Raw genomic sequence first — 23,629 nt, forward strand, 5'->3', positions numbered from 1 at the left:
GGTGCAGTGAAGGTCATATTCATATTAGTGATGCTGTTTGTAATGACTGGTCTGAGATATTCTGTGGCAGCATATACTGAACCTGATAAGTCCATCATTTCTGTAACAGTTATTAAATACTTGTTAAAGCGTTTTGCAACACTGTATACATCTGCTGTATCATTCACTCTTAATGCTATCTGCATCTGCCAATGTCCTTCACCATACTCATACTGTATTTTGTATGTGACATGATTATCTATTTTTCGTGTCCACCCCCGGTAGCTGAATGGTCAGCATGATGGATTGTCAGTCCTCTGGGGCCCAGGTTCGATTCCCGGGTGGATCGAGGCATTTTCTCCGTCCAGGGACTGGGTGTTGTGCTGTCCTGATCATCATCCTATCATCCTGATCGACTGCAGGTCGCCGAAGTGGCGTCAAATTGAAAGACCGGAGAACGGACTGCCCGATTGGGGGGGGGGGGGGGGGCAGTAATCTATTTGCGTTGTGTCCATATTATTATCTTTAATGCTTCTTAGTATGTCTTGCAATGAGTTATAGCATTAACAGGGTAGCTGTTTCTGACTAACAGATACAGTGTCTTTATGTTTTACAAGATACCTTCATTCCTTGAGTAATCTATGGCTTCTTTATATATTCTGGTCTAATCTGGGTTTGTTTTAGGAGAAACCAATATTCAAATTAGGTAATGAGTTTATTAATAAAAGTGTTGAATATTTCATCCATGACAAGACTACTTTGTACACTACTCCATTTCATTTCTTTGAGGAATGTCCTAAAAATACTATCGTCTTGAATTCAGATTTAGAAGATTTTATTTCCTGTTCAGTATTAACATTTAAGAAACCGAACTGCATGTCATGGTCTGAGAGGCAGTTGACTATTGATTTTATGATATAATTTTGTTCATTAGATATACTTATAAATATATTATCAATATTCTTTGTGAGCAGTTAGATATCGTAGTTGGAAAGTTTACAGTGGCAGTTAAGTTGAGTGTTAACGTTACTGACATTAATAAATTGTTACTGCAAGATTTTCTAAGAAAATCTACATTAACTTCACCAACAACCGTTATATATTTATGAAACAGATTCGCATTCTATGATTATGCACTGATATCAGCTGTTTGCGATATATGAAAATAGGTTCCAGGCCAAACTCTGACCTGAATATCCTGCGAATCCCGAACAGTCGGCTTAACCACTACAGCTATCTAAGCACTTCTCCAGGACTCATCCAAGCTTACATATGTCACGTAGTCACAACCCCTATGCTCGCACATATTCTGATTCCTGCACAGGGACACAAACATTACATTGTCATTTTACCCTGTTGAGACATGTCTGAATCATTGATGGTTACAACGACTGTGTTTACAGTGTGTCTGTATCTTCACAATACAACGTCCTTCGTTTTTTACTGTTATATAGGCCAGTAGAGCTTCAAGATGATTTACGAATAGGTTAAAATTATCTGTAGGGTCTTGGTATACACTTCCTATTAGGAAGAATTTATTATGGAATTCTACTGCTGTCGCATATGCTTTCATATGCTGCTCTAGGCAAAATTTATGAATGTCTGTTTTCTTAAATTCATGACACTTCATGATGAATACAACAAATCCCCCTTTGCCCACTTATTTTCTACAGAAGTGAGGTGATAATCTAAAACCTGTAACGTTAAACCCATCTATACCAGTGGTCACACGGTGTTCAGAGACGCACAAAATAGCAGGGGGTCATCAAATGGGTTTGATGACCCTAATTCACCAACATAGACAGTTATTTGATTTTACTTCTTACTTCTCTAATATTTTGATGTAATTAAAATATCTGGCATTTGTCACTGACTAAGACAAAACTAGGTGCAAATAAAATTTCTGTTGATTGCTGAAAGCAGTTAACCTACTGCTGTTCGTGTTGATACAATATGCCAGAATCATGACGTTTGGATTCTTTCTCAGACAGGATATTTGTGTCCCCCCCCCCCCCCTCTCAGCGCCGCCCTTTGAACTCCAGCGCTGTTATCCGAGCCCGTTTACCCCTCCATTTTTCCATTTTCTTTTGATGTGAAGGACATGCCTGAAATAATACTATCTACTGACAGAATCAACAGGAATCAAGCTAATATGTGACCTTGCAACTGACGTAAGCAGCGGTTCCAACTCCAAATTAACTCTCTTGCCAGAGGAATTCAAATTAGGTAAGTAATGGAGTCTCAGAAAGAGAAACTCACCATTTGTATGAATCGATGCTGATGCAATCTTTACCAGGTCGTACACTACATTGTTCCCAGGACCTCTTTCGACACTATTGCCCAGACCACCTCTATCTTGATTAAGTTTTTCAAAGTGATCCTAAATCTTCTGTGACCTTCTCCAGGTAAGTGCTATCTTTAAAAACGTTGGTGACTGGTATTCTGATCCAAGTTGATCCTATAGAAATGGACCTGCACCTCAAGCATGAGGAGTACCTAGCAACAACGCTTTCTTTCTCTTTACTGACTTCCCCATATTCATACTTCTCAGTTTACTGCTAAAAATTTGTTGTGCCCTGTCTGCACCTAGATTTGCCTGAGGCTCATCAGTCTGTAACTGAGGCAACAGGTCAATCTTATTTTTCAAATTCACCACAACTCTATCAGATGAAGCTCTAAGCCTGTTCCTTCTGTACCCTGTTGCCTCTTCACAACTCTCTTAACCCTTCTCCCACTTTAACCTGTGCAGATCTTCCCTAATTTTGTCTAATTCAGCCTGGGGGGGCGACAATTTCCCCCCTCCTGTTCCACTATCTTCCTATATCTACTAGATATCCTACAAAATCGATGAAGAGCACGTTGACCTCTCCAATTCCCACGCCGCTAAAGTCACCCCATGCCAAAACTACAGCACCCATCACTTCAAATGCTGAAACTAACAACTCTAAGGCAAGTGAATCTCATTTCACTAGCGATACTCTAACATGGAAAAGTCGATAAGATTACAGATAAAAAAAAGGAACACTTTTATAAATGTTAGGTCTATACACAAATTTATGTAAATAAAGTTCTAGTGCAAAATTCTGAATCAAACAATTTAAAATTTACGTCACTTTCATGAAACAAGAACTAAATAATGGAGGGATCCTCTACTTACATAGATGGAAATAAAAAAGAACAGTTAAAATAAATTATCTAAGATAACTGAGCCAATGTGTAGACAAAAACGTAATTATGTCAGCACATTGCGATCTATTCTCTTTTTATGGAATAATACGTTGAGAAAAGTGGAACCTTTAATACTAAGCTTAAAAACACACTAATTTACGTATTTACTGAGGACTCTTTGCTAAAATAATGTTATTAGCATCTAAATAACTTACCATTACGAGAGCACAAAAACTCGTGCGTCTCACCTTGAACAGAGCTGCTGTGTTTCTCACTTGATACAGCGCTCGCCCGCGAAAGGCAAACGTCTTATCTTCAAGTCACAGTCCGGCACACAGTTATGTGAGTGGTGTCGATGCGGAAGTTAGCAGACAAAACGCTTTGGACGGCTACTAACAGGTCAGAGGCATGCCATTTTCAATTTAAAGCAGAAGATGTACAGGAAACCGTTTTAGCGTGCGACCATGCTGTCCCCGAAATAAAGCCTGACCTAAGTTCTTGTACAACTTTCTGTTTTACATTGCAATCTACAAACCATTTGATATTCATATTCGTGTCTTTCAAGAATGTTCGTGTTTGCATGCTTTTTTTGACATTCTTCTACACTACGTATGGCCACATTCTCTTGTTGTTGTTGTTGTTTTTCTTGTTGTTGTTATCGTGGTCTTCAGTCCAGAGACTGGTTTAGTGCAGCTCTCAATACTACTCTATCTTGTGCAAGCTTCTTCATTTACGAGTAACTTCTGCAACCTACATCCTTCTGAATCTGCTTAGTGTGTTCATCTCATGGTCTCCGTCTACGATTTTTCCACCCCGCTCTTCCCACTAATAATAAACTGATGACCCCTTGATGCCCCAGAACGTGTCCTACCAACCGATACCTTCTTCTAGTCAAATTGTGCCACAAAATCCTCTGCTTCTCAATTCTGTTGAGTACCTCATAATCAGTTACGTGCTCTACACATCTAATCTTTAGCATTATTCTTCTGTAGCGCCACATTTCGAAAGCTTCTATTCTCTTCTCGTCCAAACTATTTATCGTCCATGTTTCACTTCCATACTTGGCTATACTCCACACAAATACCTTCAGAAAAGACTTACTGACACTTAAATCTATATTCGACGTTAACAAATTTCTCTTCTTCAGAAACGCTTTCCTTGCCGTTGCCAGTTTACCTTTTATATCCTCTCTGCTTCGACCATCATTAGCTATTTTGATCCCCAAATAGCAAAAGTCACCTACTACTTCAACTGTCTCATTTCCTAATCTAATTCCCTCAGCGTCACCTGATTTAATTCGACTACATTCCATTAACCTCGTCCTGTTTATATTGATGTTCATCTTATATCCTCCTTTCAAGACACTGCCCATCCCGTTCAGCTGCTCTTCCAAGTCATTTGCTGTCTCTAACAGAATTACAGTGTCATTGGCAAACCTCAAAGTTTCTATTTCTTCTCCATCGATTTTAATTCCTACTCCAAATTTTTCTTTTATTTCCTTTGCCGCTTGCTCAATATACAGATTGAATAACATCGGGGACAGGCTACAACTCTGTCTCACTCCCTTCCCAACCACTGCTTCCGTTCCATACCCCTCGACTCTTACAACTGTCGTCTGGTTTCTGTACAAATTGTAAATAGCCTTTCGCTCCCTGTATTTGACCCCTGCCACCTTCAAATCTACAAATGCTAGAAACGTAGGTTTGCCTTTCCTTAGTCTTTCTTCTAAGGTAAGTCGTAGGGTCAGTATTTCCTCACGTATTATATTTCTACTGAATCCAAATTGATCTTCCAGAAGGCCGGCTTCTACCAGTTTTTCCATTCGTCTGTAAAGAATTCGCGTAAGTATTTTGCAGCCATTCTCTTATTGATGTGAATAATTTCGTTCTGCTCTCATTGCAATATCCTAAACATAGCATTTAATGATGCATGCTTATCATTAATCTCTAAGAGCAACCTGTGTCACTTTAAATTAATTATGAAGCCACTAGCCACCAGCGCTCACTTTCTGTGCAATCAGGTGCTATATATATACGTAGCCAATATGTGTATGGTGTTGTTAATTCATTACGCAACCATGTTTAGCATACTGTTGACATGATAATTGGAGCACATTCCTCTATTCCCCCGGATACCGGTGTTACTGTAAAGTACGAGATAAAAAGTGCATACCTATTAGAAGAAACATACACATTCAACTAGTTACAAGATAACGCGTCACAGCAATGGTCACAACACACAGACTGCCTTTCGTGCTTCGAGTGACGCTTATAAAGCAAGATAAACAATATGAGCACCATGTAGAGAAGCATGATCAACTTACAAAAGTTAGCAGAACCGGATAAATATAAAATAAGGATGTGGAAATAAAATGAAAATAGAACTTATTATGTAACAACTATGAAGGATTATGAACCGCGTGTGACTTTACACCGTCGTTTTATTTCCACGTCTCTGTTTTACATTTATCAGATTCTTCTAACTTATGAAATCGATCATGCTTGTGCCCCCTCTACTTACATAGTTTCTCTTCCTTTGTAAGCTAGACGCAAGAACACGCATGGTAGTTTGTATTTTGTGACCATTACTGTGACACGTTGTTCAGTAACAAACTGAATGAGTAAGATTTCTTTAATATGCATGTGCTTTTTATATCGTATTTTACAGCAGCTGTTTGCACTCTGTCTTTTATGTTCTATTATAGTTCTGATGATGACTGCTTAGAAATTGAAGCAATCAATATTGTTACTAATTGTTGCTACTAAGCCATTTACAGTGAAAATCTAAAAGTTTTTAAACATGGCTGCTTAGTTCAATGACAATTAAAGATAAAGCAATTACAGCCCTCGGTCACAAAATGTAAGTCTTTTGACCGGGTTTCAACTCTTCTATGAGTGCCTTCATCAGAAATTAAATATTCTAATTGACCTATAACGTAAGTACAAATTTATGGGAAAATCTTTTTATATAAAAGTGTAAGTACTGACTAACAGTACAAGAAAGAAACAGTGCTTACATGTCACGTATAATATAAATATCAAGGGAGAAATGCTTTAGTCACAAAATTTTAAAAAAATGACATGGAAGGAGAGCCACTGTGGTCCGCTTATACCTATAAACCCATAGGTAGCAACAGACTGAGGCGCCTGCGTTAGCAAGTGCGAGCAGGTGATAATTACACCAAGAGCGCCATCTAGTAGCCGTAAATATAAGTAGGCTACTTAACATTTAAAATGTAGACAGCTGAATGTTAAGATGAACAGTATTTAGTACATGAATTAACAGGCAAAGTTTTATTTGACAACAGCAGACATGGTAACTTTTTGTTTATGTGAAAGCTTAGAAACACAGTTTGAAAACTGATTAGCAGCACAAAAAGTAGACGTACTTACACGTCACGTACAAAATAAATATGTTGTAGATATTAGATCGTAGGCTCCTCAGACAAAGTCTAGTTTTATAAGCTCGCTAGTTAAACTAGTTGTGTATGTATTACGTCTCGTAAGATTTTTAGGTGTCAACTGATGAACCAAAACATTATGGCCATCTGCTTAATACATGTTGATTCACATTTGGAATGAAATTCAACAGCAGTTTTGCTTGGCATGAACCTAACAAGATCTTGGTACGTTTCCAAAGTTATGGACACCGGATGTCTACCCACAGCACGCCGAATTAGGAGCCGGTGGGTTGTGGGTTGGTGCGGAACTGGCGCCATATAGCGTCTCAGATGTGTTCCATCGGGTTCAGATCAAACGAAATTGATTTCCAAGATAGCAACATGAGTTCACTGTCATGCTCCTCAACATATGTTAGCACGGTTCTGGCCTAGTGACACTTATCCTATTGGAAGATACCATTGCTGTCGGAGAAAACATCAAGCACGAAAGAATGCTGGTGGTCCGCATAGATGTTCAAGTAGTCCACACCTGCCTTCGTTTACTTCAACAGGGCCCACGGAAGCCCAGGTGGATGTCAGTCATCGCATACTACTGCCTCCAACCGTCGTGCATCCGTGTAACACGAAATGTGATTCATCCTATCTGATACACTGTTCCATTAATCCATAATCCAATCTTTATGATCCCGTGCGCCCTGAAATTGTAACTGATGATTCACTTGGGACAACACATAGAGATCGCCTGCTGCAGAGTACATGCCCCATGTTCAACAATGTGCGTTAAACGATGAGTTGGAGCGAATTATCAAGTACTGATAAGCAGATTAACGCATTATTTGTGAACTGAATTCATTCTGTCTAGTGTTCAATTCTTCCGTGCTAAGTTTGATGATAAAAAGAAGTTCAGCTGAGACTTCAGATTGCACTTCTAACGGTGTAAGCTAGTTTTGTAAAGCTGAATATGTATATTTAAATGTGATATGTAAACTCATAATTTGCGTTTATGTTGCTCGAAGTTCAATATATTCGTTTTTAACTGTACGTGCTGAATAGTCTTTCTTAGCCCTAACCCATGTTTGCTAAAATACGCTGCACATAGAACGCAGCTACCTTGTTGAGCTAGGGTCAAGCGAATGGTGCCGTAACAGGAAGTTGTTCTGTTCATGTAAGTGAAGTCTTTGATCTTTATTGAATAATTCTCCTTTAGATGTTCAACCTTTTACAGCTTTACACTATGTCGTCATACCCGCCATAGGCCGCCACGTGTCCTGCTTTACGTTCTGTGATGCAGCGTGGGTGTTGAAAGGTAACTTCAGGTAACATGCCAGAAAAGCATGAACTACTCTCAGAGGCAACGATGTGCAAGCCATGATACTTGCAGTGAGACGCAAGAATAAAATATCTACTGCCCATGCAATGATCACTAACACTGTCTGATCCGAAATAATACCTCAAAAGTCATCACACAGCACACACGTTCAAATAGCACAGCACATCGCATAATAAAGCGCCGTATATCTCGTTATACAGGAGATTATGCGAGTAAGCAACTCCATGAAAGTAACAGGCGTGGTTAATTTGCGTTAAGTTCACGTTTGTAATGGTCGGCAATGCTACGGCGGTGTTTCCCCAAGTACGCACAAACCTGTACACGATGAATGCAAAAACTAGGCATCTGAAAAAGAATTAATCAATAGAAATCAAAGAGCAGCATTTCACTCGTTCACCATTCGTTTGACCCTGGCAGCGTTCTAAGTGCAGAGTGTTTGAGCAAACATGGATATGGCTAAAAATGACTTTTCAACACGTGAACTTAAAAATGAATGTATTGAACTTCAGGTAACATAAACATAAATTACAAGTTTACATATTACTTTTAAATATACATATTCAGATTTACGAAACTAGCGTACACCGTCAGATGTGCCATCTGATATCCCAACTGACCTTCTTTTTGCCATAAAACTTAGAACGTAAGAACTGAACTCTGGGCAGAATGAATTAAATTCACAACTGATGCGCTACTCAACTTTTCAATACTTAGTAATTCGCTCCAACTCTACCCTTCCTCCATTGCCTAAAACTCCACAAAATACGAGGTTATCCAATATTATCTAGACGCTTTCAAGTGACTGTAAAAATGTTTGCACTGAGGTGAGTTATTATATAACTCAAAAATGAGATCGACAGGAAGTGCAAAATGGCTAAGCAGGGATGGCTAGAGGACAAATGTAAGGATGTAGAGGCTTATCTCACTAGGGGTAAGATAGATACTGCCTACAGGAAAATTAAAGAGACCTTTGGAGAAAAGAGAACCACTTGTATGAATATCAGGGGCTCAGATGGAAACCCAGTTCTAAGCAAAGAAGGGAAAGCAGAAAGGTGGAAGGAGTATATAGAGGGTCTATAGAAGGGCGACGTACTTGAGGACAATATTCTGGAAATGGAAGAGAATGTAGATGAAGACGAAATGGGAGATACAATATGTTGTGGATTGGCAAGACAACCAATCCACTAGGAGGAAGCCGAAAGGCACGCGTTTAAGCTCACGCAGGCTGGCGTGGAGTCTGGAACAGGATACGGAAATGAGACTAGTAAAAAACGTACGTAGCTTCTGGAATACCTAACTTTAATCCATAATTGGTGAACATCGCTCTTGACAGTACATGTTTTACAGCATCAATAGTGACTGGTAATGGCGCCTTGCTAGGTCGTAGCAAATGACGTAGCTGAAGGCTATGCTAACTATCGTCTCGGCAAATGAGAGCGTAATTTGTCAGTGAACCATCGCTAGCAAAGTCGGCTGTACAACTGGGGCGAGTGCTAGGAAGTCTCTCTAGACCTGCCGTGTGGCGGCGCTCGGTCTGCAACCACTTACAGTGGCGACACGCGGGTCCGACGTATACTAACGGATCGCGGCCGATTTAAAGGCTACCACCTAGTAAGTGTGGTGTCTGGCGGTGACCCCACACAATACTGCGTGAAGAGTTCGACAGAGCACTGAAAGACCTGAGTCGAAACAAGGCCCCGGGAGTAGACAATATTCCATTAGAGCTACTGACGGCCTTGGGAGAGCCAGTCCTCACAAAACTCTACCATCTGGTGAGCAAGATGTATGAGACAGGCGAAATACCCTCAGACTTCAAGAAGAATATAATAATTCCAATCCCAAAGAAAGCAGGTGTTGACAGATGTGAAAATTACCGAACAATCAGTTTAATAAGCCACAGCTGCAAAATACTAACGCGAATTCTTTACAGACGAATGGATAAACTAGTAGAAGCCAACCTCGGGGAAGATCAGTTTGGATTATATAGAAATATTGGAACACGTGAGGCAATACTGACCCTACGACTTATCTTAGAGGAAAGATTAAGGAAAGGCAAACCTACGTTTCTAGCATTTGTAGACTTAGAGAAAGCTTTTGACAATGTTGACTGGAATAATGTCTTTCAAATTCTGAAGGTGGCAGGGGTAAAATACAGGGGGCGAAAGGCTATTTACAATTTGTACAGAAACCAGATGGCAGTTATAAGAGTCGAGGGGCATGAAAGGGAAGCAGTGGTTGGGAAGGGAGTAAGACAGGGTTGTAGCCTCTCCCCGATGTTATTCGATCTGTATATTGAGCAAGCAGTAAAGGAAACAAAAGAAAAATTCGGAGTAGGTATTAAAATCCATGGAGAAGAAATAAAAACTTTGAGGTTCGCCGATGACATTGTAATTCTGTCAGAGACAGCAAAGGACTTGGAAGAGCAGTTGAATGGAATGGACAGTGTTTGAGAGGAGTATATAAGATGAACATCAACAAAAGCAAAACGAGGATAATGGAATGTGGTAGAATTAAGTCGGGTGATGCTGAGGGAATTAGATTAGGAAATGAGACACTTAAAGTAGTAGAGGAGTTTTGCTATTTGGGGAGCAAAATAACTGATGATGGTCGAAGTAGAGAGGATATAAAATATAGACTGGCAATGGCAAGGAAAGCGTTTCTGAAGAAGAGAAATTTGTTAACTTCGAGTATAGATTTAAGTGTCAGGAAGTCTTTTCTGAAAGTATTTGTATGGAGTGTAGCCATGTATGGAAGTGAAACATGGACGATAAATAGTTTGGACAAGAAGAGAATAGGAGCTTTCGAAATGTGGTGCTACAGAAGAATGCTGAAGATTAGATGGGTAGATCACATAACTAATGAGGAAGTATTGAATAGGATTGGGGAGAAGAGAAGTGTGTGGCACAACTTGACCAGAAGAAGGGATCGGTTTGTAGGACATGTTCTGAGGCATCAAGGGATCACCAATTTAGTATTGGAGGGCAGCGTGGAGGGTAAAAATTGTAGAGGGAGGCCAAGAGATGAATACACTAAGTAGATTCAGAAGGATGTAGGTTGCAGTAGGTACTGGGAGATGAAGAACCTTGAACAGGATAGAGTAGCATGGAGAGCTGCATCAAACCAGTCTCAGGACTGAAGACCACAACAACAACAATCGTATAGTACCTAACCTCAATATAAACTTTTTTACAAACACTTGAAACTGTATGGATCATTTGTATATAGGCGTGTGGACGAGAACAAATCGCGACTTAACTCACCACAAGCGGTTGCACAGAATTTAGCGCCACAAGGTAGTTTCGATCAGTCTTTTCGATAATCGTGTGCAGAACACAAGTAATTCAAAATCATGGTTCTCCATCGAACAAAAACAATTCATCAGAACTGCCCGTTCCAACCAGTGTGGCTCTGGTACAAATCATATCTTATCACTGCAAGCACTGTCCTCTCCTGTCCATTCGATGATCTAATGACTGACTTCCTCTTTAAACAAGAAGAATATGGTAAACTCTGCCGTCAAGGCCTGTAAGTGGCAGAGAGCTCACGGCCCGTCAAAGACAACGGTTTCAGACGTAGTGGGTATGCAATGAGTTTTAAAACGTACCAGAGACGATACGAAATGAAGCTGGCTAGTTAAATATCTCAGAGATAGCTATAAAAATAATCAGCATGGGTCTCTGAAAAGCAAAATAGATGGCGAGAAAATGGAAGAATCAACAGCTGTCACCTTTCAACGTCAAATGGTTTGTCGGCTACTAACGGTTCCACGATCCTTCAAACACTTTCCAAAGACTCTGATGTCAGTAACAAGGAAATTGCTTAGCACACTGGACTCGCATTCGGGAGTCCGACGCTTCATATTCGTGTCAGGCCATCCAGATTTAGGATCTCCGTGATTTTCTTAAATCGTTCCTGGCATATGCCGGGCAGGTTTCTTTCGATGGGGTACAGCCGATTTCCTGCCCCATAATTTCGTAATCCAAGCTTGTGTTTCGTCTCTAACGACCGCGCTGTAGACGGAATGTGAAACTCTAAATCTTCCTTCTTTTCTTGACGAGAACAGCCGACCATCTTCACCGTTTCCCAGATGTCCGTTCCCAGCAGTCGGACCGTAACAATTTGTCCTTTGACGCGGTCTCATATGCCAATGGATTTCCCCATTCGCCCCTGTTCCGCTTATACACCTTCCCTACTGAGTCACGGCACATTCAGTTCAAATGGTTGAAATGCCTCTGGGCACTGTGGGACTTAACATCTGAGGTCATCAGTCCCCTAGAACTTAGAATTACTTAAACGTAACTAACCTAAGGACATCACACACATCTATGTCCGAGGCAGAATTCGAACCTGCGACCGTTGCGGTCGCGCGGTTCCAGAGTAAAGCGCCTAGAACCGCTCGGCTACACCGGCCGGCACGAATTCAGACTCGGGGTGGCAGTGGCCACAATGTTTTGGTTCATCGGCGGATGCCTTGCATCATTTTACGACTAGATGGACGCTACTGGTGGTTGTGACTGACCACTGTTGTAGTGACGAAGGCGCTGACGCTGACGGTGATGACGTCAGCTAAGAACTCTCCTAGCAGTATGGGACCCACCAGGGCGCTCAGCCGCTCGATTAACCTGCAATCAACAACATTCTGATGATGATGGTGTGGGCAATGACACGCCCGTCCACTGAACACACAAAGGTAATCAGTTATGCCAATTATAACATTCTACACTCCTGGAAATTGAAATAAGAACACCGTGAATTCATTGTCCCAGGAAGGGGAAACTTTATTGACACATTCCTAGGGTCAGATACATCACATGATCACACTGACAGAACCACAGGCACATAGACACAGGCAACAGAGCATGCACAATGTCGGCACTACTACAGTGTATATCCACCTTTCGCAGCCATGCAGGCTGCTATTCTCCCATGGAGACGATCGTAGAGATGCTGGATGTAGTCCTGTGGAACGGCTTGCCATGCCATTTCCACCTGGCGCCTCAGTTGGACCAGCGTTCGTGCTGGACGTGCAGACCGCGTGAGACGACGCTTCATCCAGTCCCAAACATGCTCAATGGGGGACAGATCCGGAGATCTTGCTGGCCAGGGTAGTTGACTTACACCTTCTAGAGCATGTTGGGTGGCACGGGATACATGTGGACGTGCATTGTCCTGTTGGAACAGCAAGTTCCCTTGCCGGTCTAGGAATGGTAGAACGATGGGTTCGATGACGGTTTGGATGTACCGTGCACTATTCAGTGTCCCCTCGACGATCACCAGTGGTGTACGGCCAGTGTAGGAGATCGCTCCCCACACCATGATGCCGGGTGTTGGCCCTGTGTGCCTCGGTCGTATGCAGTCCTGATTGTGGCGCTCACCTGCACGGCGCCAAACACGCATACGACCATCATTGGCACCAAGGCAGAAGCGACTCTCATCGCTGAAGACGACACGTCTCCATTCGCCCCTCCATTCACGCCTGTCGCGACACCACTGAAGGTGGGCTGCACGATGTTGGGGCGTGAGCGGAAGACGGCCTAACGGTGTGCGGGACCGTAGCCCAGCTTCATGGAGACTGTTGCGAATGGTCCTCGCCGATACCCCAGGAGCAACAGTGTCCCTAATTTGCTGGGAAGTGGCGGTGCGGTCCCCTACGGCACTGCGTAGGATCCTACGGTCTTGGCGTGCATCCGTGCGTCGCTGCGGTCCGGTCCCAGGTCGACGGGCACGTGCACCTTCCGCCGACCACTGGCGACAACATCGATGTACTGTGGAGACCTCACGCCCCACGTGTTGAGCAATTCGGCGGTACGTCCACCCGGCCTCCCGCATGCCCACTATACGCCCTCGCTCAAGTCCGTCAACTGCACATACGGTTCACGTCCACGCTGTCGCGGCATGCTACCAGTGTTAAAGACTGCGATGGAGCTCCGTATGCCACGGCAAACTGGCTGACACTGACGGCGGCGGTGCACAAATGCTGCGCAGCTAGCGCCATTCGACGGCCAACACCGCGGTTCCTGGTGTGTCCGCTGTGCCGTGCGTGTGATCATTGCTTGTACAGCCCTCTCGCAGTGTCCGGAGCAAGTATGGTGGGTCTGACACACCGGTGTCAATGTGTTCTTTTTTCCATTTCCAGGAGTGTATTAAGCACTGCGCATGACCTGTCCGTCCAAAAAGTTTCGAAACAGTACTAGTAAAAGATAGAGAAAAGTGAAAATTCTGGTTTCAATCATTCAGATGTCGTACATAGACTTTCCACACTTGATTCAATGCCCAGAACATTCATACAAGCATGCGAAACTGTCAGAAAAGTTCTTCTTTGGAACGTTTTCAAGTCGCGTGTTACATTGTCTTGAATGTCGCTTATGTCGTCAAACCGTTGACCATTCACTTGAATTTTTGCACTTAGTCGTTCTGTGGTAGGTTCGCATTTGTATTACCGACTCCAGACACCTGTGATGATTTTTCAGAGACACGAATTATCGAAGTTTTGCATTTCAATCAAGTCGTGGCAAGTGTCTCCACATGGATGTCTTTCTTCGGGAGTTACAGTGTGCGAAACAAATTTTGCACACACTTTTCTCTCATTCAGAAGATTCTGGAGAATGTCTAAAACACTTGGTCTAAAGTTGTTGCCCCATTGTGATTTGTGCCACAGCTACTCTGACACACTACGGCCGCTCACCACTAGTTCACACCGCCTGCACCCAACTGACTGGTAGAAAGTAAATCTGTTGTATACAGTCGTTAGTTCAAACTACCACCATAGTCATTACGTAACGTCGCTTTGCGCCAGGAATAAAATCAGTCTCATAATTGTTTTGATAGATGGTGTAGATAAATAATACTACTCACTTTTATTACAAACTGACCATTACCAGTTATTTCAGAATTTTTCTGTGGACACATGGAGGGTGAAGTCACAAAAAATACTGTAAGTGGTACTGCAGGCATCTGCAGGACACACAAAGAATGGGGGATGTGTTTCTCACCAGTTATTGGTCATGAGACAGGACAGGACAGCATAAAGAAAGAAATCATGATGCACTGAGACCTAGAATCATCAGGATTCAAGAATCCTGTCAAGAAGAACGAGTTTCTGGATGAACATATAGCAACAGTGAATTTATTCGTCTCTGTTAAGTGAAAGTGGCAATCAGTTACTAGCAGGAACTCACAGGAAGGTCCGGAGACTATACTGAAGCATTTAACAGCGTTTCCTGTGAAGAGTATTCATCCAAAAAATGCGCAACGAATGAGGCAAGAGATGTAACTACGACGGACTTCTGTGAACCTCAGAACAGGAATAGTGTGAGAAGGATTAATAATAATATAGATGGATTGTTTAAAGGACAGCCGGCCGTCGTGGCCGAGCGGTTCTAGGCGCTTCAGTCTGGAACCGCGCGACCGCTACGGTAGCAGGTTCGAATCCTGCCTCGGGCGTGGATGTGTGTGATGTCCTTAGGTTAGTAGGTTTAAGTAGTTCTAAGTTCTAGGGGACTGATGACCTCAGATGTTAAGTTCCATACTGCTCGGAGCCATTTGAAACATGTTTAAAGGACACGGTTATGGGCGACAACATGCAGAGGTTCATCTCCAGATAGACGGAATAACTGGAACAACTTTCAAGTAGAAATAGCAAACGACATTTCTAAAGAAACTGCAAGGAGCCAGACAGGAAATCTTAGTTGTGGAGGTGCAGTCTCTGAATCCAGCAGCCAAATATGGAAATGGACACCTAGTCACTGATTAACAGAAGGAGATGACAGAGATTCGAATTAGGTTAGGAACGTTTTCATTAAATTTAGACTGTAATATAAGAAACTAGTATAGTATGTGGATACTTCCACTAGTAGTTTGTGTCATCCCAGATTGCGATGATTATTGTAGTGTCGTTTAGCTCACAAGAATTGGACTTGGTGCATATCTTCATACTTGCTCGATTTACAATCACTACATTGAGAAGGAAGGCGAGAGAATGTACTCCATATTCAGACGGACCAATTTTGCAAAATATCATTAGTAAAATGACTATGCAAAGGGGAATCAGGAATTTTACCATGCTACTCGCGCTCTGGAGTATTTGAGTTGTTGTCTTTCCTAAACTTGGTCATTTATCCACTTGTTGTTAGCCTTACTGACGTTCATTTGTGATGCTGTAATTGGAACACCAGAGCTGCATGTTTGCCAGAGTTTTAGCTGGAATTCGTATACTGTCCACAGAATGGATGGATGTTGGACACAGTCTAAGCTGTTGAGCCTGGTAGCCTAGGGACCCCTTGTTGAGTGTTTCTTACGAACATCGCTTGTCACAGTGAACGTGGGAGGTATCAGTTTCTTTGTGAGGAGGCTTCATTGACAGCATGGACAGTGTGAGTTATTTGTAGAGGCGACGGGCAGACCAAAAGTAAAGATCTCACGAACGGCACCATGAATGACAGAGTTTATTCCTATATGTGGTAACTATTGGAGGAGACATGACCACAACCTATTATAATTTTTCGTGCTAGAGAATCCATATTATATCAATAAACACACAACCATGAGTTTTAGGGAGAAAAAATAAAGTAGTGCATCACAATGAAGTGCATCATGTTTTTTATGTACCACTGCATGATAGATCTTGAACACCTGCCATACAAAACCGAGCCCATCGTCACTGGGGTGAACTAGCTCCATGGAAGAGGTAAGTATTTAGATCTAAAAGGTATGAAAACACTTAAATTCTTGTAAGTTTTAGTCAATAGCAATACTTTGGTGTGAATTTCCGACTCTGTATTATAAACTTTAGCTACCACTGTTGGTGTTTGTCAGTTAGTATGTCGACAGGTTGCATCACTGTTATCTAACCGTGTACACCACCAAAGTGAACGTTCGTTATCTAACCGTGTACACCATCAAAGTGAACGTTCTAATTAGTTTATAAGATATATCCCTAGAGCATTTATACAAATGCACCTTAGTGTCATAACTATACTTTCAAATCTGTTGTTAAGTACATGCTGGAATAACAGGAATGTAGTTTAATGGTGAAGGAAATAGTTAAACATTATCATAAGAAGTAATTGGTTGTGGGAGGTGCATGTTACTGGGAGATATGCGTGCTGCCAGAATGCAAACGGCGGGATGTGGCAGTTTTCTAAGTGCATACCGCAACATGGGCAGTTACACACACTACACATGACATCATCATTTTACTTAAATTTCTCATATTTGTAGCCCATAGGGTATATATTACAAGTAATAGTTAAGAAAGTGTAAGAATCATTCTTGTTATCAGATATTACAGAATTAAGTTTTTTGTATTCACATTATCAGTGCCTTTCTTTTACTTGTAAATTGTTATTGTAAATAAATTGTCGCTTGTCGAGCACTAGTGGTATGTGTGAAGTGTGTGCAGAGTTGGACCTGGCACTTGACGGCACATACTCGTGATGCACTGTGTCAGCATTGTGTGGCTGGGGAAGGCATGTTGCCCACTGCGCAGCAGGGGCTGGTCGAGACCCACCTGGAGGCGCACAGCTGACTGGGATCCTGGGCAAATCCCAGCAGATCTTGACAAAATGAGACCTCTGAGGCCCATGGGCTCACCAACAAGCGCATGTGTAGTGGGTGTGAATCGAAGCAAGAGAGAACCCAGTGGCAGCCAGGAGAACGAATCTGGTGTTTACAAACTCCAGAAAGAACAGACAGCATGATTTGTGGGACGGCGCAGCCACATAGCGCTCCTACTGGGCACAAGCACTTGTGGAGGATCCCCAGAATGTTTAACACCTCCATGGCTGACCATGTATCATGACGCACCACAGCGATATCTCTCTGTAATCGGATCTCACTACCTGCCCAGATTCCATTTTGACAACTGAGTATTAGTGATTCATTATCTTTGGCCAGGCTACAACTAAACGCACCTCTGAGCCATGACATTAGCTGCAACATGCACCTGTTTTTTTATTTTTATTTTTTTATTTTTCGTCTTTCTGACGTTATCCAACTCCAGTCGGCCCTGAAAACGGAACCGACCAGGACCAACTTATATCAGTTGGCATTTGGATAGTGACAATACACCTGTTGCGCTACTTCTTCGTTCTTCCAGAATGTATCCTGCTCACTATAGAGTTGCGTTTAATGCACTACTAACCTTATGATGCCATCATAAAATCTACGACTAAATTTGTGAACAATCATTTGTAACAATTGTATTTCTCTGTAATATTTTATTCTTATTTTTAATGTTGGAACACTTTAAACTGTTCTTTGCCTTGCACTCTATGACCACATCGGGCACGTATTCTCTGTGTACAAATTTTTTGACAAAGTATCCACTGATATCATGCATTTGTTGTGTTCTTTTCATTTGTATTTAATATCTGTATTGAACTTCCACACCATTTATTAAGTTTATCATTACGAACGTAATATGTTCCTCTTTTGTCATATCATTTGGCGAGACACATGTCTAATACAAACATTTTATTTGTACATATTTTCAACTTCCATAGTTAGCTCCCTGTTTATATATTATAATTTTCAGTCGGTACCTAACCACTTATCCGCTTGCACATACTATTGCCACATGTCACAGTTGACAATGTCACATCTCCAGTTACATTCCTATTTATTAATATAATTCTTTGTCCAAGTACTACAGGCACTTACACATTTCTACAAACTGGTATTATGTACACCTGTCACATATCACTTGCGTCATCAGTTACTGTATTCATCACGTATGAATGAGCACCAGCTATTTTAGTTGTCATCTATGACTGAGTGTTTATGAAAGATGATTAATGAATGCTGCATACTAAGTCGGTTAAAAGACCTGTTTCTTGGATTTCCAATCAGGAAGAACATATTTTTGTGGAAGTACAGGAATACTTCAATATTTTAAAACTATTTTGAACGTTTCTTCTCTGGCTTCAGTAAACGAGTTAGGTTTATTCAGCTGAAAGCATTTGATTTGAGTTTTATTTACTTTAACTGTCCAGCTGTGTTACTGATACTTGCATAGACCATGCTATCAAATGACGGCAACATCCGACCCAGCCTTCAGACCAGCATTCAAGAGTTAAGTACATAAACTGATATCTGATAGAATCCCTGAGAATATTTATGTGTTGGTTGTTGGTTCATCTTGTTTCATCTTCATCTGTGACTGGCAAATTTGTCTCCGTTACCTTGTTAATTTTTCGTTCAAAGTAATTGAAATGTGATCAGATATTTACGGTTCAAAGTTTTGCTTATACGTGCCCCACTACCCTAATTTGAGAGGAAAAAATTCCCATTCAGATAATTTATTATGAGTGGATGTTTGTGAAAGATGGCAGTTCCTTCCGATCTTCCTTTTTTACACCTAATTTATTCAGTCAAACAGACCATTATACGTTCTACAGCCAGTGAAACTACTATTATAGAGTGTTTACATTGATTGTGATGCTGAGTTTAATGGTAGCCATTAGAGATGGAGGAGCGAAACACTTGTTTCATCACACAGCCACGGCTGTGGCAGATGAGGCTTAAGGTTGCCAGGTCTGAGAACGTGACAAATCGCACATATAGACAATAGAGAGAGCGAATGGAGACCCGGGTCAGCTCCTTTGCACAGTGGAAGCTGCTGCAGAGGACTCGAGCGAATCCATATGGAAGGGGGAGGGAGGGAGGGTGGCACTGACCTTAGGAAGAGGGGAGCAGGGTCACAGCGTATTCAGCATACTGTCCCTGCGGCCAGGCTGCGTTGGACTGAGGGTGTGAAAATTATTGTGGGCCGAGTCAAAGTCCATTCCGCTGTTGTTTTCTGGGAAGTTTTCTATAAGATTATCAATTAGGCCAACGAAAATGAGGCGACACTGGAGGAGGCCGACACTGGATCGTAGAGAGAGCTGTAACTTTTTTGTCGTCATATGGACCTACGAGCCGGTCTGTTCCCCACATGTGCGAAATAACAGTGTGTTGATTAGGTTGCGGTATGACCTAAAACATAACAGCTGGCTTCTGTTTGATGCCTCTAGATGTATTAGGATTGGAGCAACGGTTTTTTCCGTCTTGTTGAGGGAGGCTACACTGTGCGCTAAGTGATATGCGACTGGTGCTGGAGTGCTTCACCAGTTGTAAGTTGGTGGTTTTAGTTTTTGTGGCAGTCTCCAAGTGGAGCTTTTGGTGGAATTGGATTTAACGTAGGAAAACTAGAGTTTCGAGCGCGAACGGAAGAGGAAAGTAGTCTGTTCAGTCTTGGAGAAGAGATATTGCTTTGGACTCAGAGCTTGAGTGTTGGATCAAGACGGGAGGAGGATATGGGAGTCTGCTGTTCGACATCATGCCAAGGTGCGATTATCACCACATGTCATGATTTCTTCATGCGCATGACGAGCATTTCGCAGCATTGGAATCTTTAGAGTGCACATCTCTTATTTCATTGTGTGCTCACAGCAACAATCGCTGTAATGTTTAAGAACATTGTGGTAGTTTCTTTCGGGGTACACTTCACAGTGACTGTCGTTTATATTAATCACAGTCAGATCGCATTATCCATTTTTTAAAGTCGGAATTGCCGGCCGCGGTGGACGAGCTGTTCTAGGCGCTTCAGTCCGGAACCGCGTTGCTGCTAGGGTCGCAGGCTCGAATCCTGCCTCAGGCATGGATGTGTGTGATGTCCTTAGGTTAGTCAGGTTTAAGTGCATCTAATCTTAGGGGACTGATGACCTTAGATGTTAAGTCCCATAGTGCTTAGAGTCATTTGAACCATTTCAAGTCGGAATTAGTGTCACGTTACCACCCTCTGTTCAGTTTTGACAAACGAACATTTCACTTAGTGAACATGAAGAATAAATATTCGATGTGAATATGAGAGACAATATAATCGATGTGTTACGTTGATCTATGTCACCTTTAATTCATTTGGTATTAAATTCGATCTGGTGTATTAGTAGATAAGATCTCTTGATCACCTTTACCAATTTTAGTGATCTATGTAGGAAATTTGCACAGAACATAACTTAATCGTAGCTAACACGTGGTTCAAGAATCATGAATGAAGGTTGTATACATGGAAGAAGCCTGGACACACTAGAAGGTATCAGACAGATTATATAATGGTAAGACAGGGATTTAGGAACCAGGTTTTAAATTGAAAGAAATTTCCAGGGGCAGATGTGGACTCTGACCACAATCTATTGGTTATGAACTGTATATTAATACTGAACAAACTGCAAAAAGGTGGGAATTTAAGGAGATGGGACATGGATAAACTGACTAAACCAGAGGTTGTACAGAGTTTCAGGGACAGCATAAGAGAACAATTGAAAGGAATGGGGGAAAATATACAGTAGAAGAAGAATGGGCAGCTTTGAGGGATCAAGTAGTGAAGGCAGCAGAGGATCAAGTAGATAAAAAGACGATGGCTAGTAAAATCCTTGGCTAACAGAAGAAATATTGAATGTAATTGATGAAAGGAGAAAACATAAAAATGCAGTAAATGAAGCAGGCAAAAAGGAATACAAACGTCGCGGAAATGAGATCGACAGGAAGCACAAAATGGCTAAGCAGGGATGGCTAGAGGACAAATGTCAGGATGTAGAGGCATATCTCACTAGCGGTAAGATAGGTACTGCCTACAGGAAAATTAAAGAGACCTTTGGAGAAAAGGGAACCCCTTGTATGAATATCAAGAGCTCAGATGGAAAGCCAGTTCTAAGCAAAGAACGGAAAGCAGAAAGTTGGAAGGAGTATATAGAGGGTCTATACAACGGCGATGTACTTGAGGACAATATTATGGAAATGGAAGAGGATGTAGATGAAGATGAAATGGGAGATACGATACTGCGTGAAGAGTTTGACAGAACACTGAAAGACCTAAGTCAAAACAAGGCCCCAGGAGTAGACAACATTCCATTAGAACATTAGAGCCAGTCCTGAAAAATCTCTACCATCTGGTGAACAAGTTGTATGAGACAGGCGAAATACCATCAGACGTCAAGAATGATACAATAATTCCAATCCCAAAGAAAGCAGGTGTTGACAGATGTGAAAATTACCGAACTATCAGTTTAATAAGTCACGGCTGCAAAATACTAACGCGAATTCTAGCTTTTGACAATGTTGAGTGGAATACTCTCATTCAAATTCTGAAGGTGGCAGGGGTAAAAAAAAGGGAGCGAAAGGCTATTTACAATTTCGACAGAAACCAGATGGGAATTATAAGAGTCGAGGGGTATGAAAAGGAAGCAGTGGTTTGGACGGGAGTGAGACAGGGTTGTAGCCTCTCCCCGATGTTATTCAATCTGTATATTGAGCAAGCAGTAAAGGAAACAAAAGGAAAATTGGGAGTAGGTATTAAAATCCATGGAGAAGAAATAAAAACATTGTAATTCTGTCAGAGACAGTAAAGGACTTGAAAGAGCAGTTGAACAGAATGGACAGTGTCTTGAAAGGAGGATGTAAGATGAACATCAACAAAAGCAAAACGAGGATAATGCAGTGTAGTCGAATTAAGTGGGGTGATGTTGAGGGAATTAAATTAGGAAATGAGACACTTAAAGGAGTAAAGGAGTTGCTATTTGGGGAGCAAAATAACTGATGATGGTCGAAGTAGAGAGGGTATAAAATGTAGACAGGTAATGGCAAGGAAAGCGTTCCTGAAGATGAGAAATTTGATAACATCGAGTATTGATTTAAGTGTCAGGAAGTCGTTTCTGAAAGTATTTGTATGGAGTATTTCGTATGGAAGTGAAACATGAACGATAAATAGTTTGGACAAGAAGAGAACAGAAGCTTTCGAAGTGTGGTGCTACAGAAGAATGCTGAAGATGAGATAGATAGATCACATAACTAATGAGGAGGTATTGAACAGAATTGGGGAGAAGAGGAGTTTGTGGCACAACTTGACTAGAAGAAGGAATCGGTTGGTAGGACATGTTCTGAGGCATCAAGGGATCAACAATTTAGTATTGGAGGGCAGCGTGGAGGCTAAAAATCATAGAGGGAGACCAAGAGATGAATACACTAAGTAGATTCAGAAGGATGCAGGTTGCAGTAGATACTGGGAAATGAAGAAGCTTGCACAGGATAGAGCAGCATGGAGAGCTGCATCAAACCAGTCTCAGGACTGAAGACCACAACAACAACAACCTGTGGGAAATAATAGGATTTGTTTTGGAGTTAAAATAATAAAGTCACGTTTCTTGTCATTTGTGTTTAAAATCCGTTGTGTATATTTTTCACCATAGTGTCACTGAAGGGGTGGTTCTGTGTCTTACAAATACTGAGAGGTAAAAGTTCGTTAGAGGTATCCACATACTTGTCTTTTTTTCCCTTTATTGCATTTCTATTCCCCCCCCCCCTTCCTTCTCCCAAGGGGAGGGGGGCTGGTAACAGCGTAATAGGCCGCTCTACAGCCTACAGAAACGTTAAAAAACATAATGAGAATATAAACAAACAATAAAAACAGGTGATAAAACGGTGAATTTCTACAAAAACTGTGAAATGGCGGAAATTTGTGGAATTTAAAATATAAAAACAGGGTGTTAACGGTGCGGATGAAGACACACAGTAAGTAGACAGGCGCAATTAAAAAACTCGGTGACAGTCTGGTTTCTGTTCGCACAAGATAAAAAAAACAACTAGCGAAAGTATGGTGTCAGTTCGCAACACTGATGGGGTACGCACAACACTGAACACTCACTTTAAGCAACACTATAGAGGCGTCACAGCAGTAGTAGGGGTGGAGGAGATCCCAGACTGATGAGGGTGAAAAA

The 23,629-nt window shown here is 41.7% G+C and overlaps 1 protein-coding gene across 1 annotated transcript in view; it reads right to left on the reverse strand.

Annotated features, from left to right (window-relative positions):
- Window positions 1–23,629, reverse strand: part of LOC124613758 (odorant receptor 4-like) — a 77,678-nt gene that overhangs the window by 36,404 nt on the left and 17,645 nt on the right. Inside the window, exon 4 of the mRNA XM_047142474.1 lies at window positions 12,397–12,553. Within this exon, the coding sequence (XP_046998430.1) occupies window positions 12,397–12,553 (157 nt within the window). The remainder of the gene's footprint in view (window positions 1–12,396; window positions 12,554–23,629) is intronic.

The sequence above is a fragment of the Schistocerca americana genome, chromosome 4 (genome assembly GCF_021461395.2).
Source record: "Schistocerca americana isolate TAMUIC-IGC-003095 chromosome 4, iqSchAmer2.1, whole genome shotgun sequence".
NCBI classification, from domain to species: Eukaryota; Metazoa; Arthropoda; class Insecta; order Orthoptera; family Acrididae; genus Schistocerca; species Schistocerca americana.